The 17,934-nt window shown below is 44.4% G+C and overlaps 2 protein-coding genes across 2 annotated transcripts; both read left to right on the forward strand.

Annotated features, from left to right (window-relative positions):
- The first annotated feature begins 825 nt into the window (after positions 1-825).
- On the forward strand, positions 826-5,240 carry LOC146754903 (obscurin-like protein 1). Its single transcript, XM_085526651.1, has 3 exons — positions 826-1,084; positions 3,343-3,617; positions 4,484-5,240. The coding sequence occupies exons 2-3, from the start codon at positions 3,455-3,457 to the stop codon at positions 4,789-4,791; spliced, it is 471 nt and encodes a 156-aa protein (XP_085382777.1). The 5' UTR covers positions 826-1,084; positions 3,343-3,454; the 3' UTR covers positions 4,792-5,240.
- Positions 5,241-11,991: 6,751 nt separating this feature from the next.
- LOC146754904 (obscurin-like) lies at positions 11,992-16,206 on the forward strand. Its single transcript, XM_085526488.1, has 5 exons — positions 11,992-12,163; positions 12,880-13,034; positions 14,736-14,907; positions 15,880-16,146; positions 16,193-16,206. Exons 2-5 carry the CDS (start codon positions 13,032-13,034, stop codon positions 16,204-16,206), a joined length of 456 nt encoding a protein of 151 aa, XP_085382614.1. The 5' UTR covers positions 11,992-12,163; positions 12,880-13,031.
- Positions 16,207-17,934: the final 1,728 nt, after the last annotated feature.

Consider the following 17,934-nt stretch of genomic DNA (forward strand, 5'->3'; position numbering starts at 1 on the left):
ATGTATTGACAGGATCTCAGTCATCCCAGTGTACATCAGCTGGCTCTCGAGCTCCTAAATGCAGGCATTCTGTAGAACGTTGTTGAATTTGTATTATACATGCGTGTTCTTGGAACTGCAGAACAAATGCATGCATAATCCAGACTTTGATTTTAGCAGCTCTGACTGCGCTGTCTCAACAGACCCAACTCAGTTGTGTGCGCTTTTTGAAATGATATGTTAACAAGAAGTTGGAAAACAAGCTCAATTACCCTCAGTAAAATAGGACCGTGGACTTAGGCTTAAACTTTTGGCTAAGACAGTGGTGAGATTTTGAATCTTTGAAGTCAATTATTCCACTGTGTGTTAATAGGGGCCAGTTTTATCATCTAACTTTTGCACTCCAATTAATTTCCATAAAGGAATTCTGTTTTTCTTTTCAGTCCTAAGTGATATCTCCATCTTTTAGGCTCGATTTGTTTGCCAGGGGGTTACAGTGCAGTAATAGATACCCCCTCCATTGATTTCCTTCTAGTTTGCTTGTTCCAATTCTTTCCTCAGTTTTCCTATTTTAGACATTTTCTTGAAGCCTTGGGCTTCTTCCTTTGGCTCTGTCCCCTGTACAGTGTATGTCCTTCAACTTGTGGAGATAAGGTAATCTGGTACGTGGTTTATAAAAGCTGCCAATTTGCCAGCTTCTGAATTAGAATCTAGCAATTAGAACTAGGATTAAACGTGCACGTTTGATCTTATGATAAATGAATGCCTCATGGTCACCAATGTCCCCGCAGTTCTTTACCATCATATGTATTTTTTGTCTTCATATTTTGTTTCAGCACTGGCAGACTTCATAAACAAAGAGACAACTGGAGGAGTAATCAGGGCCGTTGCTGGAAAACAAGCAGAATTTGTTTCTGAGACCTCTGAAGCCAATGTCATGGTGAAGTGGTACAAAAATGGCAAAGAAATCACGACCAGTAAGAAATTCACAATGGAAGATAAAGGGAAACTGCATAAGTTTGTGGCTTCAGCTGTAACGAAAGAAGACGAGGGAACATCTGCAAAATTGGAGATGACACTCTGATTTTTGATTGGAAAGTCTCAGGTAAGTTTGTGAGGCAAACATGGGATCACAATCCATGTAAAGCACTTCAGACTTAATTCATTTTATTTGTCCAGCCCTGTGGGTTTCCAGTATTTAGGACAAAGATTGCATAGCTCTATTGAAGCAATTCTGACCTTACTGTTGTCCCTATGCAAATCCACAGGATGAGCAAATAATGTAACTGTGTTGTGATGAATTCAGGACAGCCTTAGCTCCAACTGACGCTGGAGTCATGACTTGAGCCCTGACATCTGGGCTTCATTCTTCTAGTTCATGAATTGCCTCAGCACTTACATCATCTTTAAACCTCTGACTGAAATGGTCCTAAGTTTCATAGTTTCATAGTTTCGTGTGGGTTGGAAGGGACCTTAGAGATCATCGAGTCCAGCCCCCGGGATTCGAGCCTCTGTGTAGCAGAGCGGCACTTCTACCACTTGCACCACAGGGGGGATTCGAACTCCGGGCCCCAGTGTTGCAAGGCGGCGTCTTTAGCCACTGCGCCACCGGGGCACACCGGTTCTTAGCATGGGAATCCAGTCTCCTCTTTGGACAAATTAAACCCCATATTTGGAGAGTTCAGTGTCTCCTGCTGTACCCGAAGGACGTTGTGATCTCTGAGGTGTCTCCCTGAGGTGCTGTAAGCACAGCCATTAGCTCATAGTACAAGTAAAGCACTGTCAGGTCAAGCCTGGAGGAGTAATGCTTGTCACTGACCTGTTCCTGTTCAGGGTGGAGCTGGAGGGTAAAATAACACAAGAAATTGTCATTGATATTCAATATCTGTGAAATTCAGCTGGCTGCATTCACAGAACCTGGCGTTAAGATCTGTTTTCTGGTTTATATCTTGAGCCTATTTTCCATAACCCAGTCCTCATTTATGAACTGAAGCTCTACTGAAAGCCTTTCGCTGTGTATGCTCATGCTGCAGTGCAGCGCTTGTGACCTTTAACAGCACATTCACGTTCCTCTGATCAGAGGATCCTTAAGGTTGATTAAGACCCTCTAGTCTGACTGCTCACCCATCACCACCATGATGCTCACCATCAGCTAGCTAAAAACTCAGCAGAGATGATAGATCAAGCCCAACACTGGATTTGGGATGGCTAGAGAATCCTAAGATATTGAAGGATTGCTTGCAGGTGGTGTTGGCTCAGGTATTCACCCTGCATCCCACCTCCCGTTCTGTTTGGTTGAGAATCATGCATTCTGCAATTTCACTTTGTAATTCAAAGACCCTGGCTTTATCTGTTGAAAAACTGATCTAAAACAAGCCAAGAAGACTCCTTTGGAACTGGTTGATGCAGAACAAAGGCATCCCCAAGGGATAAGTTGCGCTGTTTGATGAACATTATTGGATGAGAGCTAAGCTAAGATTTAAAAAGTTCTGGGGCTGTCTCTGAGCATCAAATCCAGAGGAAGCCTGCATGATTCCCTGAGAATGGATACCTCCTACTTTGGTGTTGGGTTAAGGGAACACTAGCAGTAACTCCTATCACAAAATGTCACATGGCTCAGACAAAATGCCATCAAGAGGGCTTAATTAGGAGCACCAAATGGTCACAAGATGGTCTTAGGGCAGGGAAGTAATCTATCTATGTGATATTGGTTGGTGCTATTAGTTATTAACAGCTTGACTCTAGAGGGACTGTTCTTCTTTGGTCACCTAGTTTTAAAAGAATAGATGTCTCCTGTCTATTACAATTTTTAACGAGTTATTTCTTCACTGACGCCATAAATGTGCCTGGCATAGCAATTGGCCTTGGTATATTCAGTGTCTGAAAACGACAGTTGTTGCTCTAAGAAATGCAATACTAAGCTTGGTCTGCCTGTAGCTGACAGCCATCAGCTTGCTCCTCAGGCAGGTTCTGTCTGGATGCAATGAAGGGCATGAAATACTGATGTGCTCATCAAACGCTGCTTGTTAGCTTAGAGACAAGGTGTTGAATAGGTTTGTTCATGTATTGCAAACATGTTACTTCATTTTATTAAGTAAAATGAAGCTGCCTTCATTTTAGCTTCAGAAGAACATGTGCAGAATACAGAATTGATTAAAAGAAATAAGAACTGTCTGCATAGAACTTACTCTTTCCTTACACAGGAGAATCAAGCACACGTTTGTATGTGAGTACCTCCAGAGGTGAAACTCGATCACCCAAATGTAATGAGCAGAGACATTACAATCAGTTCTAACTGTATCTTAATGCTGTGCTGAATAAGCCTGAGTCAGGATGTAAACCACTTTCTCTTCTATTCTTCAGATGAAGCCATTAATTTTGTCAACAAGCCCAAAACGACTCCAGAAATATCAGTCAGTCCTTCTGAAGACCTGGAGCTGGTGTGTGAGGTGTCAGCTGCAAGCAGAGCTGTCGTATGGAGAAAGATCAAACAGAGGTGAAGCAGGACCAGAGGACAAGCATCATCTCCCAGGGGACGCACCGCAAGCTCATGGTCAAAAATGTGACCCTGAAAGACCAAGGGAGCTACAGCTGTGAAACAAAAGATGACAAAGCAACATTCCAAGTGAAAGTCAGAGGTGAGAAAATGCTTGGAATCCCAGAGATAAAGGAATGCTTCATTTTGTGTGTCTTGCATTTGGAGGATCAACTGACAGCCTCTCTGGTGCAAAACATTTTGGCTATAGGACTTTCTTTGTCATCTAGTGTCATAGCAACACTTTTCTACATGTGCTTTTCCATCCAGGAATGAATTACTGCAACAAACCATAGGCAAGGAGGGTAACTTGTGCAGCTCTTGTAGTCAGCTTGTGTCTGCAGGGTTACAGTGCAAGAGCACACGAGGCATGCAAGGAGTGAGAAAAGGGGAGGTGTTTGAAGAGATCTGGTTACAAAATTTGAATGACACAATGAGGTGGAAAATGCCAATAATCAGACTCATAAATGGCCTGGGTTGCAAAGCCCCACAGTGCTCATCCAGTTCCAACCCCCTTCTTCCTATGTGCAGGGTTGCCAAGCAGCAGCCCAGGCTGCCCAGAACCACATCCAGCCTGGCCTTGAATGCCTGCAGGGATGGAGCATCCACAGTCTCCTTGGGCAACCTGTTCTAGAGGGCCGTTCCCTTCCGATTTACTGGAAATGTAGAGAGACATCAGAAGAAAAAAATATAAGGGAGGAGGTTCAGCAGTGCATGCAGGTGTTCTAAATCACATGTCCAAATCTGCTATCAGACTGCGAAATGTTTAGATTTATGATATGATGTGATATGATATGAAATGATATGCTTATCATTTCCCAAGGCAAAATAGAGGGGAAAGCATTTTCCTGTCTTAATGAGGCATCACGATGCTCCCTGTGAAGTGCAAGTATAGTGAAAACGGGGAACTGGAGTTAGCTCTGCAGCAGACTACAGCAAAACGGTGTGACTGTTGTGATGTACCTGCAGAGAAAGAAGACGTGTTTGCAAACAAGGACAAGGTACAACAGGAGGTGAAGGCTGTACTGACTCAAAATGCCACGCTGAGCTGCAAGGTGGCCCAGGAGAAGATGGAGGTGAAGTGGTACAAGGAGGGGAAACTGATCACCTCGAGCAAGAAGTTCAGGGTGGAGTCAGAGGGCAAACAGCGTCGGCTGGTGGTGAGCCAGGTGGAGAAGAAAGATACAGGGGAGTACAGCTGCGAGGCTGCTGGCCAGAAACTCACCTTCAAGATTCATGTAACTGGTAGGAAACACATTTTGGTTGATATTCTTTGATTATTCCATAGTCTGGCTGTGGAAATGTCTGTGTGAACGTGTCCTCTTGATTCTGCCATGAAACTGTTTTGGGGAGGATGAAAAGAAATGCTTACAAACGTGCAGCTAAAATGATTATTTGTTTTTAACAGTGTTTCATCCAGCTCTTCCCCTACGACTACTTTTATAATGAGCTGTCCATGGATGTCCAACTGTGATTTGTACAATGTGCAACACTGCTCTACCAGTTGATATTTCAACAGTAGTAGTTACAGTTCTCTACTGTGGCTGCACTGAGGTTTGGTTGTTGGTGTCCTAAGAACTTTTAGTCAGAGGCATTGCACTTGCCTTTGGTTTGTTGAATCCCATGTTGACGACCATTCGTTCCATGTTCTGTAAATGTAATGACCAGTCATGAATCCATTGATACCTTTCTAATTGTACGTTTCTCATTAGTCTGAGAGTTTAGCACGGAGGCAGATCTCTCACTCCAGCTGCAGTAGAGATTGCTCTGGTGTCAGTATATTATGCACATGATCCGGTAAATTTTAACTTAGACTCTAGATAGCCATGGGCACATCAGCTGCATTCTGAGTGACCATTAGTGAGCTGGCTGATGACGAGGGTTTGTCTTCTGTTTTATTTGTAGCTTCACTCTGCTGGTTTTTGCTCGTAAGTCAGCTTGTTCTCTGTTAACTTTACAGTTCTTGTCTTGTATTCTGAGCTGATCAGGACAGGGAATCTGTTTTCTCATCTTCTTTCTTATGGCAGTGAACACATTGGAGCTTAATCCTGGTCAAGGTTTGGCATTTGGTCAGCTATGTGGAGGAGCAACTGTACTGGGAGTCTACTGCCTTTCTGCTCACGCAGACCTGGTGTCCTTGCAGGGCATAGCTTGCGTTCTGTTCCCTTGTAAAGGTTGCAGTCTTTGCTCTCTCCATCTTGGGGCATTCTGCTCCTTCAGTCCCTGGTGTGCAATATATCTCTGCTCCTGTAGTAGACAGTTTTGCTGCTGCCTGTGGTGTAGACCCTAAACCATCAGCTCTTACTATTCCCACACCACGTGGATGTGATTCTGGGGCCTTTGGATCTGTTCCGTGAGTTGTGTAGCTCATGCTTTTGGCTCAGGAAACTGGCAGTTTCAGCAAAGAGTGGATTACAGAAAGGGTAGATTTGGGAGTTATCTGTCAGAGAAAATGAAATATGAACGATGACAGAAAGACTATGGCAACAGCTGGAATCAACCAAGTTAATCCTCAGCAGCCAAAGCCAGCCCACGTCTTATTGCAGAGGTGTAGGGAGAAAACACAGCAATGTAGTGCTTTTACACTTTAATTTTGCTAGCTGAGGGCTATTATTAGCTGTTTGCCTCAGAAACCAAAGGTTTTCTGTCCTCTTTCAGACCGGATGAGCTCATGGCTGCACAGGGTAATGTAATACCTCCTCCTCTGCCACGCTTGGAGAGTGCTTGCCTAGCTACTGTTGCTGTATTTCTTATGTATTTCTCACTGTAACATGATGTGCAAGTCCAGCCCTCACTGCAAAATGATGTGGTGTGAAAGTCAGGAGGGATTATGAGTACTCTTGGAGTGGTTGGCTCTTTCACTACAGAAATCCTCATCTTACTAGCTTCTCCCAAAGTGCAATGGCTTTCTGAGTCTTAATTTGTCCTCTTACCATTGCACTCAGAAAGATTTTCAGGGTTCCTCTACCCCAGGGTTCCACTGGTAGCACAGAACAATCCCATTTTAAGGACATGTTGAATGTTAGGTGCTGAGTGTTGAGCATTACGGGATGCAGATTAGACCTTCTTGCTTAAAAGAAACAAGTGCTGTACACCTTGGAAACCTATAGAAAACTAGACTAAAAAGGGCTGATTCTGCCATCTCATTATCTCAGTATTTGTGGTGCACGCTGAAATCCTTATTTGAAGTGGGCCAAAGCTCCATTGCATTTGTGAGAAGTTTTGCATCACCTGGTTGGTCTAGGCCATGTTTGTTGTCTTGCTAATGAGGAAGCCTTCTGATCTTCATCAAATCATTGCGGTTGGAAAAGACTACAAAGATCCCCACATCCAGCCTCAACCCATCCCACCATGCACACTGCCCACGTCCCTCAGTGCCACATCTCCATGGTTATTGAACACTTCCAGGGATGGTGACCCCACCACCTCCCTGCAAAGCTGTGCCACCACATCACCATTCCTCTTCAGAAGAAGTTTTTCTTAACATCCAACTTGAACCTTCCCTGAAAATCATCAGTCAAAACAGGGGCTGTTGAAGATGGGCGGAGATAATGATGCTTCTGCAGTCAATACAAGCAGGGAGGTCAAATGTAGAGTGTATCAACTGCATTCTTGCATTGGCTTGCTGCCCTGCTCCCTCACCTTCAGTGGACTGCAGTGCTGGTGGTAGAGCTGTGGTGTGAATCCTGGGATTGCACGTACTGCAACGGTCAGCAGCACAGGAACTTGAGCTGAACTTACCCTCCTGGGCAGCTGCTGCCACTCAGAATTCAGACAGCATGCAGAGGAGAAAGTCATGAAGGAAGGGAAAGGGATGGCAGCAGAAGGCTTCACAGAGTGACAGTAGGGAGGAAGGAGATAGGGGACAGGTCATGGAAGGGTTTGCCATGACTGCTGGGGAGCAGGAGCCTTCCCGGTCACCTGAGCTGGGTATGCCTGAATATGCTTGCATGAATGATCTGAATGAGTGGTCTTCCATGTCTCCACTGCAAATAAAAGGCAATGTCAATCCCTCTCACACCTGCTAGTCCTGCATTCATGCTTGGAGCCTCTGTCTTGGTATCAGCATCAGGACCCTGGGATCTTTCCTGGGACCCAAACAAGCATAGGAAGCTTATTCAAAATTGCTCTGCTGTTAGAAGCTGGCTAGCACTAGAGAAGTCCATGATGTAAGTGCGTCAGAAATATTCTGCACTTCTACAGCCTTTTGTAGGGCAAACCATGGAATAGAAATGGAAGCCCATTTATTTAGGGTTTATCTGTTCTCCCACGACTCAAATAGGAACTAGCATGAACGCTCTCAGCAACCAGTTGTTGGTAAAAGGAGAATCAGATAAAACAGTCATTAAAGTAATCAATAAAAGATTCAATGTATCAATCGATCCACTTAGCAAAGTGATTAACTGAATCACCTTAACTGAAGTGTGTATGCCTAACTAATTACACTTGCTATCTTTCTGATGCTAACTCCATTTGTTGACACAAAGGGTAAGGTGGGCTTTAAACACTTTCTTCTATATGTGTTAGGTATTAAGAGGAGATGACCTCAGCCAGTTCTCTGAAGAATCAGGGGTTGCTGAGAGTAGAAAACCATGATTTATGCATAAAACTGAGCTACAAAATCTAATGTAGGCGAAATATTCACCATATTAAGGGCTATATCATTACCATAGGGTAGAGTCAAAAGATGGTTTTCTGCTCTTAAATTTCTATGGTTTCCTGATCTTGAGGTCTTCATAATTGAGCTGTATTTGGCTGATCTCCAGTGCAGAGTGGAGCAATATCAAAAAGACAGACAGATGAAGAGCTGTCATTGTCTTCATTAGAAGAAATCTGAAAATTAGGAGTTCCAGCTGATAGTAAAGACTACCCAGAGGGATGGGATGACCATAGGGACTGAGCTGAGATGCATTATAATGTGTGATAAACACTGTAAAGCAGTGTTGCTCCAGGAAATGGTCCAATACAACATAGAAGCAACTTTTAATGTCTTCCAGTCACAAGTTGCTCATATCTAATGTATATTTTACCCAATGTTTTCCAGTTCCAGAAGCAGAGGATGCCTTTATCAACAAGCAGAAGGTGCAGAAGGAGGTGAAGGCTGCACCAACAGAAAATGCCACGCTGAGCTGCGAGGTGGCCCAGGAGAAGACGGAGGTGAAGTGGTACAAGGAGGGGAAACTGATCACCTCGAGCAAGAAGTTCAGGGTGGAGTCAGAGGGCAAACAGCGTCGGCTGGTGGTGAGCCAGGTGGAGAAGAAAGATGCAGGGGAGTACAGCTGCGAGGCTGCTGGCCAGAGACTCACCTTCAAGATTCATGTCACAGGTAAGACAGGTGTTGTATGAAATACAGCAGAGAACAGTAAAGTAAAATCTAGTTTCCATTATACAGTGATCCAGGTGCAGTAGTCTGTGCTGAGGTTTTTTCCCTATACTTGACTGCCTGGGTTTGTAGAAAGTATTTGGTTTTAGTATGGCACAAAGACCTGTTTCAGTCTGTAGAATAATAATTACTGATATATGTACAGTGGAAGCAATATTCAAGATATTATTCAAATCTCTCCAGTGCCTGAGATCCCAAACTGTAATTCTTGTTCACCTAAACATTTGACTAAGATAAGTATGTGCAGTGAGGCTGGAGTGCATGTTCTACGTGCAGCCTTTCGTGGCAGGAGAAGCAGGAACTTCTCCTAGTAGTACACTGCCTTTTTACTATGCCTTTATGTTGGAGGCTGCATCTGGATAGGTGAGTCTGCTACTCACAGTAAGAGACCTGGTAGAGCTGACTATTGCCAGAGCTCAAAGTAAGATAGATATCTGCAAATCACACACAAAGAACAAAGGACTGCATTGGTGAGCATATTTCTTTTGTGCCTTTGACAGTCACAGTTGTGGCATTGGTAGAGGCCATGAGGAGTCTTTTCAGGAAGCCAGGAGTACTGTTCTGGGTCATGAAAAGGCAGCCAGTGATTTGACTATCACATGTTTATGTGTTTTGATGTTTCACAGTGGGTCTTAAGCAAAAGGAACTCAGGTTTTGGTTGCCTGCAGGACAGATGTTCTTTTGGGTTCAATATGTTTGCATAGTGACTTGCAACCATGGGACTGGTGTTCAAGGACCCTCTTGGTTCCTTCAGTTCCTAGGTTCTTTCTTGCCTAGATTTGACACTTTGTTTCAACAGAAGAGCTGATATTCTCTATGAAGGCTATTAGTTTGGGCACAAGTGGTAACCTAAACCTGTTCCAACCTGTACATACAAACCCGCAAGTTGGTCTCATTTCAGTCCCTCAGTCAATACTTTTTCTTTTCTTCCCTCAGAGCCAAAACCTGTGTTTATAAACCAGGAGAAGGTGCAGAAAGAGCTGAGTGCTGCCCTGGCAGCAAGTGCCTCCCTCAGCTGTGAAGTAGCACAGGATCCAAGCGAAGTAAAATGGTACAAGGATGGAAGACTGCTTGCCTCCTCCAGAAAGTTCAGAATGGAATCTGTGGGCAAAACACGGCGTCTGGTTGTGGAGCAGCTGGAGAAGAAAGATGCTGGAGAATACATCTGCGAGGCTGCTGGCCAGAAGATGACCTTCAAGTTGGAAACAACTGGTGAGCATTCGCTTTGGGAGCACTAAGCAGCTGTTTATGTGGCTTAGAGGAAGACTGGCTGTCTTCTACCCTGTGGGCATGGAACAGCCACAGTTCCCCCTGGAACAATATCAATGACCCACACCACTAATTGGATTCTCCTTTTTAATGTAGTGGTAGCGAGCTGAAAACCTGGCTGTGGAATACTTCTGACTAAGGAACTTCTACTTTAATTTCTAGGTGCACTGAATTACCCTCTAGAGTATCTTTCTGAATATATAAGCAACCACGGGTGACTATGATCCTGATTTATATCTCGGTTCAGGATTACTGTTTCAGTTAGGTTAGATGAATAGCTCCAGAGAAGATAGGGAAATACAGAAGTTCACTGATACCACGTGTCAGAAGAATGCAGCTCAGTGCTGGGCAGTTTGCTGCTTCATTCCCTTTTACAAGTTGCACCCATGGCTGGAAAAGACCACTGAGATAGCTGAGTCCAACCCCTGCCCACCCTCACTGGACTTACTAACCACGTCCCCAGTGCCACATACCCGTGGCTCTTGAGCACCTCCAGTGACTGTGGTATATCAGCGTGGTTGCTTCAGTTGTGTGAGTTTTCAGACACTGGCTGTTGTTCTAGCGAGGCAAAAAACCCAAACTGATGGAACAGTGTCTATACAGGAAGCAACTGGCTGTCCTGATGGCTGCCAACAGTTTTGCACAAGGTGTGTCATGCAAGCCTGCATGAGTCTGGTTTAAAAACTTGCTGTTCTGATGGAAGGAGAGGATGTTGGTACAGGATAACTGCGGGATTTGTGCTCTCCCGACATCCAGTAGCAATCACAGCTTATTGTTGCTATAGAAAACAGCTTCTATGTAGACAAACTAAGTTAGTTCCAATAAGTGGCTGAAGCCCTAAGTGATCCAAGGTGAAGCATGATCCAAACTGGAATTTAGCTAATTGTAGTAGGGAATCCAAGATGAGTTATTTAAAATATGATTCCTCCATCTAAAACAGCATTGAACTCTTACCCTGGTTTATGATAGAAGTGAGAGTTTAACAGCAGAAGTCTGAAGTTATGCTCCATATTTCTCATCACTGAAGAGAATATTTGAATATATGAATTCCTTTGGCTATGTTAGAGTTCATAATGCGGTCAGCTGATGTTCTTTAAATGCTTGGAGTCTAGCAATGTGGGGAAGTGGACTGCTATTTGCTGTTGAGCTTTAGGCTGAGAAGCCTGATTTTAGAGGACCGTGGACTTCCCCTTTCCCTTCCCCTCTCCTCTCCTTCTTCCTGGACTGATCCCGCATGGTTTGAGAATGAGTTCAGAGCAAGGTAAATGAGGAATAGCCATGTGAAAACCTGTTGTTTTAGTGCACTATAAAAGACACTTAGTCAAAGGACAAGTGTGTGTTCCAAGCTTAAGATTACAGGAGATCCTAGAAACAACTCAGCTGCTCAAACCTGTAGTCTGGCTGAATATTTTATTGTCAGTTATGGTCAGGAGGAGATGCTTGAGTAAGACAAATAAAAGGTCATGGGTAACTTGGTCCTTCTTGTGATATACTTCTAGGCTTTCATCGGGGAAAAGCTTAATTAGTCCAAATCATTCATCGGGGAGGCTCACTGTGACAGGTACTGGTTGGTGCAAGGTGTCATTATCTGCTCTAGTCCCAGATTACTTTAACAGCAGAACCAGCTTCCCTTCCAGCTGCAAAGAATGTTTTGCATTCGGCCATTACCACCAGAGTATCCCTCAAATATCAAGAGGATTTTTGGAACGTTATTGTCCCTAGCACATGTAATGATAATGTGCTCAAAACAATAGTTTTTTTTGTTGTTAATTACAAGTTCTAGTAAGCATGGAGAGTAGGCACTGCCTTTCATTATTCCTTACGCCAGATGCTCCTAGAGACCTCATTCCCAACTAAATCCACATCCTTCTTTCTCCTTCTCAGAATTGCCTGTGAAAATCAGCAAACCATTGGCAGACATTAGCGTCACTCAGAAGGACAAGGTCACATTTGAGTGTGAGCTGTCCAGGCCCAAGGTGGACGTCAAGTGGTTCAAGGTATGGCATGTAATGGTATTTTCCTTTCTGACTTCTCTGGAAATGAATGAGAGCCTTTAATTTCACTTCCAAGGGATGCGAGTCTGAGCTTTTGCTTGATAGCTTTTGCATTGCTCTCTTTTCTTAGTGCTCTTTTACTTGCCCAGATCAGCACTCTTTGTTATTATGTCCTGAGTTCATTTATCAAGTAGAAATGGAAGTTTGCTTTGGGTTTCTTGTGAACTCCTGAGGTCTTGCTGCACAAAATATTGTTGGTTGGAGTACAGTCTTGAGCTTCAACTCTAACACAGAAATTCTCAGCCGGGATTTTGTAGCCTTGTTGTGAACTGGGTTTTAGGGTGAAATCTGAGTTTTCTTTGCACCTGACAGTGTGAGAATTTGCTCTGGCCCTTTGTGTACCTCCCCGGTGCTCAGCTGTTCCTTCCCTTACTTGGGGATAACGTCATTTATTCAAGGTGATGTCCAAATGGGCTTGTTAACAGTCCTCCGCAGTGCTTTAAGCTGTCATAGGTCAGCCAGAATTTATGCAAGTTCTATAGCCATTCCTACATGTTGAAAACACTGCACTGTGCTTAAGCTTCAGCATATGTTCCAGTAAGCACAGTTCCATTAATTCTAGGGGAGTGGGTGAATTAAGCATAGATCTGAAGGCTCCCTTTGCTCAGTGCAGAGATGGAAGGACTCATGGAGATCTGATTTGATATTTTCCTTTCTAGGATGGGAAGGAGCTCCGTCAAAGGAAAAGAAGTGGGCATTACTTCCCAGGGAAATAAGGGAAGTCTTATTATTCACTAGTGTGAATTTGAAGATCAGGGAACATACACGTGCCAAGCAGCTGAAGACAAGACATCAGCTACCCTAAAGGTTCATGGTATGTTTAACTGAAAGAGCAAATAAATCCTACTGTGGTATTTTGCACCACAGGAAGAAATGCTTCATGTGCAGTTTGGGCACTTCTTGGTTAGTCCTTTTGGATACCTTTCTCTTTCTTCTTTATGCTCAAGACAGATTTTCCCTCCATGTGTTGCATTGGTTAAACCCCAGTTTGTAGCTCATCACCAGGCTCTGAAGCATCAGACTGGTTACTGAACACACGGGTCTGCTGTGCCCTGGTAGATTCCACCTTCCTAAGGGACGTCTGAAAGGATGCTTTTTTCTGATTTCCTACTAGATGCTGTCCTCATGTGGCCACTTGGGTTCAGTGTTAGCATGAACATGAACATCTGTCCTGTCCCATGACTTTGGTGATCTCTCATTTTCTCTCTCAGTCTGCAACCAGGTTGGGTTGCTGTTTCAGTACTGGCTGTTTTATGCAGGAACTCTGCTCCTGAGGTTAATCTAAGTTGTATCCAGGCCCTTCAGAAGGAAAGGGAAATAGCAGCACAGAAATATGGTCTGATTCTGACATAAATAAGTGCAGACCTGGAGAGTTAAAAGGGATTGTGTGATGTTCAAGGGATTTTGAAGCAAAGATGTCCCCTAGGTAAGATTTGTGGCTGACATTCCCCATACACTGTGGGCACACAAGCTAAGGAGAGACTAGTGATGAGCATGCAGAGAAGCCAATGATTCAGACAGGTTTGTAGTGACACAACACTGTAGAGTTCTGTCTAGTTCTCCTTGGCATAGTTTGGAAAATGAAGATGAGGAGATTGGTGGTAACCAATATGGCTTCCTCAAATTCAAGCCATGCCTGCCAAACTTGGTGGCCTTTCATGATGGAGTAACAGCATCAGTGGATAATGGGAGAGCAACTGACATCATCTACTTGGACTTGTGCAGAGCATTTGATCCTGTCCTGCATGACATCCTGGTCACCAAAGTGGAGAAAAATGGTTTTGATGGATGGACCAGTTGCAGGATAGGGAACTGTCTGGATGGTCACACTCAGAGAGCTGCAGTCAATAGCTCAGGGTCCAGGGGGAGGGTGTTGTTGGGACCAGTGTTATTTAACATTTTTGTAGGCAACATGGAGAGTGGAATCAAATGCAGCCTCAGCAAGTTTGCAGATGACACCAAGCTGAGCGGTGCTGTTGATGTGCTAGAGGGAAGGGATGCTACCCAGAGGGACCTGGACAGGCTGGAGAGGTGGGCCCTTGGCAGCCTCATGAACTTGAGTGTGGCCAAGTACAAGGCCCTGCACCTGGGTCAGGGCAATCCCAAGCACAGGCACAGGCTTAGAGGAGAATGATTTGAGAGAAGCCTTGACCCTGAGGAGAAGAGATGGTCTGGAGGGAGGTGTCCCTGCCTATAGCAGGGGGACTGGAACTAAATGACCTTAAAGATTCAGTCAGTTCTATTGTTTTTCTACCCTTAATTTTGCTTGAAAGGTTTTAGAATAAATGAGATTCTGGTTTCCATGAAAACTGTTTGCAGGGAGCTCCATTGTAGCTAGTAAGTCTGTCTTTAAGTTCAAGGGCAATAATGCATTGACTGTGTTGAAGAGAGAAATGACTCAGGAATGGATGATGGTTTAGAATAAAACATAATCCTACTTATTTTCTATGCAAATATGCGTAAGGAAAAGATGCTGCACTCAGTTCTGGAAATATCCTGACAAATATATCTCTAGTGTTTCACAGCTGGAGATATCAAGATTGTTAAACCACTGGAAGATGTGGAAGTGAATGAATATGGGAGTGCATCTTTTGTCTGTGAGATTTCACACGATGAGGTTCAGACCCAGTGGTACAAAGATGACAACAAGCTGAAGGCTGATGACAACATCAGAATGCAACAAGATGGTAGGGTGTAAGCGGGGGGTCTTTCTCCTGAGTGGGGGGTGGGTTGGAGATCAAGCATATAAGACATCTGAAATGAAGTGAAGAGGGTTCAGAAGCGAGTTCCCCTTTTGTTTTGGGACTGAGGTTTAGGTGGAACAAGTGACATGGTGGGATGCTTAGTGTGGGAAGTGTGATGCTATCCCACCATCCCACACTGCTGGGAGCAGGTAGGAAATGAGTGCAGTTATTTCCAAAGTGGGGGTGAACAGGGCAGTCAGTTCACCTCTCCAAAGAGGTTTTGTCTGACAGTGAGTGTGATCCTTCTGTATCAGATACTTTGAATTTGACGGTGGCCGCATTTGATCAGTCCTTGTAGAAGCCATGTTTAGATTCTGCTTTGGTCTGCTCCATTTCCAGTTCAAAGTCGTTGGACACTAAATGAGACAGCTGCATCTCAGTAAAAGATGTGTTTGAATAGCTGTGATGTGCTTACTGTTCAGATTTACAGAGCTGAGGTTTTGTCCTTGGCTATAGCAAAGAAGTCAAATCAGGTGAAATTAATTGTATTTCTGAACTAGACAAGTTTAAGTTTGGTAGCACCTAAATTTGGTGCGGTTTGTCATTGATTTCATCTGAAAGAAACTTGCAGGCTTTTTATCTGCTGTTGTCCCCAGCGTAAGATTATCCATTCACATCCTAAAGTACTTGTTATATTTTCAACTCACTCTTATTTGAATAAAAGCCTCAACAATTGGGAGCAATTTAATAAGCACAGAACAAGAGCTGGACCTTGCATTTGGTAGATACTGTACAGTATTACTTCATAGAAATGTAGTCAATGGCATTCCCTATAGACAATCGTTTGTTTTATCTTTAGAGTCGTTCAAAGAACCATTGTGAACTTGACATTAATTGGAATGGAATACACGCAAGAGACTTTCCTCTTCTTCCAATTGTCCTCATCCTTTCTTCTCTTCCACCCCTGCTTTGCAGATTACCATATAGAAATCACCAGGAAGTTGGAGGACAAGACAGCTTTGGAACGTCATTCTGTCATCCTGTCCTGTGACTTCAGGCCTTCTCCAAAGGTTGTGAAATGGTTCAAGGGCCGCACACCCATCGAGCCCTCTGAGAAGTACAAGATCAAGAGGGATAAGCATTCAGTAGAGCTCAGAATTCTGAAGCTGAAGCCCGATGATGCTGGTGTGTACAAGTGCAAGGCAGGAATTGCAGAGACTGAGGCCACGCTGACAGCTGAAGGTATGAGCAGGGAGGGTGGCCTCTTCCATGTCCTATTTCACCTCAGATTTCTCTTCTTGAGGTTGACTTCTGCCGTTCTCTCCTGCTAACTTTATAAATGTATTATCTTCACATAGATGATTACACAAAGATCATCTAGTCCAACCATTCTACCACATCCCAGTATGATTTATAGTAACAGTGGTAACAGTTCACCTTGTTTCCCCACAGCCCGCAATGTAGAAGTAACGAAGCACCTGCAGGATGTAGAAATTGAAGAAGAGAGCTCTGCTGTCTTCTCCTGCGAGCTGTCCCATGATGACGAGGACGTGGAATGGTTCCTGAATGGCAACCTCCTTTACACCAACAATTACAATGACATCAAGAACGTTGGCAATTGCTGCACACTGACAATGAAGCAGGTTAAGCCTGAGGATGCTGGCACAGTGACAGTGAAGTCAGACAAGGTGTCAGAAAGCGCACCTGAAGGTGATAGGTGGGTCTGATCACACCCCTCCTGGATGTAAGAGATGCTAAGGAGCCCCAGTTCATTCTATTGTGCAGCAGTCCTGCTTCTAAAGCTGACCTCTCTGGGGTGACAAGTCATCAGAGGCTTTCTTCCAGGGGAAGGTTCCATTGCAGCAGATATCAAGGAAGGAGGATGGTTTTGGTGTCCTGCCAAAGCATTCCATTGCTTTTTATCATCATTTTACTTAACACAAGGAGAGTTACAGGAGCAATTTCTTTTACTGCTTCAGTAACATGCAGTGTCAATGCTGTTGTCTCCAAGGATTTATGACTGAAGGAGAGATCATTCAGTGTGTGTTTTGCCTCTGGGATGACTAATGACCAGGCTGTGAGCAACCTGATCTAGCTGTGAATGTCCCTTTTTATTGCAGGGGAGCTGGGCTAGATGGCCTTTAAGGGTCTCTTCCAATTCTAAGGAACTTGTGCCTGAAGTGCAGAAGTGGATGAATTATACCACTTCTTCATATCCTCCCCATGATTACAGAGGAAATACAACAAAACAACATGCATGGTCTTACTGTTGTCATTTGCTTGAATACGAAGACGTCTCTTTTTTATGCTTGAGATTTTTGTTGATATGGGTCAGGAGGAACTCACACTTTTTAGCTTTCTCAATAGGCAAAAAGTTCCAGTTGCTGCAAGCCACCGAGGTAACCAATAGAGGGGCCCTGATCCCCCTTGTGCCATCGGGATGCTCTGGCACGGGATGTGCCTCAAATTCAAAGCTCCTTCCCACCTCCCAAGGAAAAGCAAAGCAACTCAAGCATCTCCAGCAAAGCTGCCCAGCAGACAGCAGGGAATGCAAACAGCTTCTGGCTCCTCCCCTGCACTCCTGTCCTAAGTAAGTGACCCCTCGAGGACTGGATGGGAAATCAGTGCATGACACACGTGAGTGTGCACAGCATTGTGCAAAGCAGTGGGGATCCATGTGTGTGTGTGTGTGTATTTGTGCATGGATGGTGTTGTACACACATTTGTGTCCATGAGTGTACAAACCAGTGGTGTTGCTCAGGTGTGTGTAGGTCTGTGGGTGTGTGTGCAAGGACGAGCATGCACATATATGTACGTGCACAGGGGTGTGCAGAGTGTTGGAGCTGCACAAGGACATTGTGGTACCGGTGTGTGCGTGCACTTTGGGAGTGAAAGGAAGGGGTTACACATGTGTGAGTGTGTGTGCGCACAGGGCTGCACTAAGGGATGTGGTTGTGTGAGTGTGTGTGAGCACATAGTGCGTGGATGCGGTGGCACAAATGTGTGCTTGCACAGGGCTGTGCTGAGGAG

The sequence above is a fragment of the Coturnix japonica genome, chromosome 37 (genome assembly GCF_054131305.1).
Source record: "Coturnix japonica strain WE chromosome 37, WE-NBRP24, whole genome shotgun sequence".
Classification (NCBI taxonomy): domain Eukaryota; kingdom Metazoa; phylum Chordata; class Aves; order Galliformes; family Phasianidae; genus Coturnix; species Coturnix japonica.

Bases quoted from the DNA above. Each gene is read 5' to 3' on its own strand.
- LOC146754904 (XM_085526488.1), top strand. The intron at 14,908-15,879 runs GTAGGGTGTAAG...CCTGCTTTGCAG, and splicing joins CATCAGAATGCAACAAGATG to ATTACCATATAGAAATCACC.
- LOC146754903 (XM_085526651.1), top strand. From the start codon at position 3,455: ATGGAGAAAGATCAAACAGAGGTGAAGCAGGACCAGAGGACAAGCATC. The intron at 3,618-4,483 runs GTGAGAAAATGC...ATGTACCTGCAG, and splicing joins ATTCCAAGTGAAAGTCAGAG to AGAAAGAAGACGTGTTTGCA.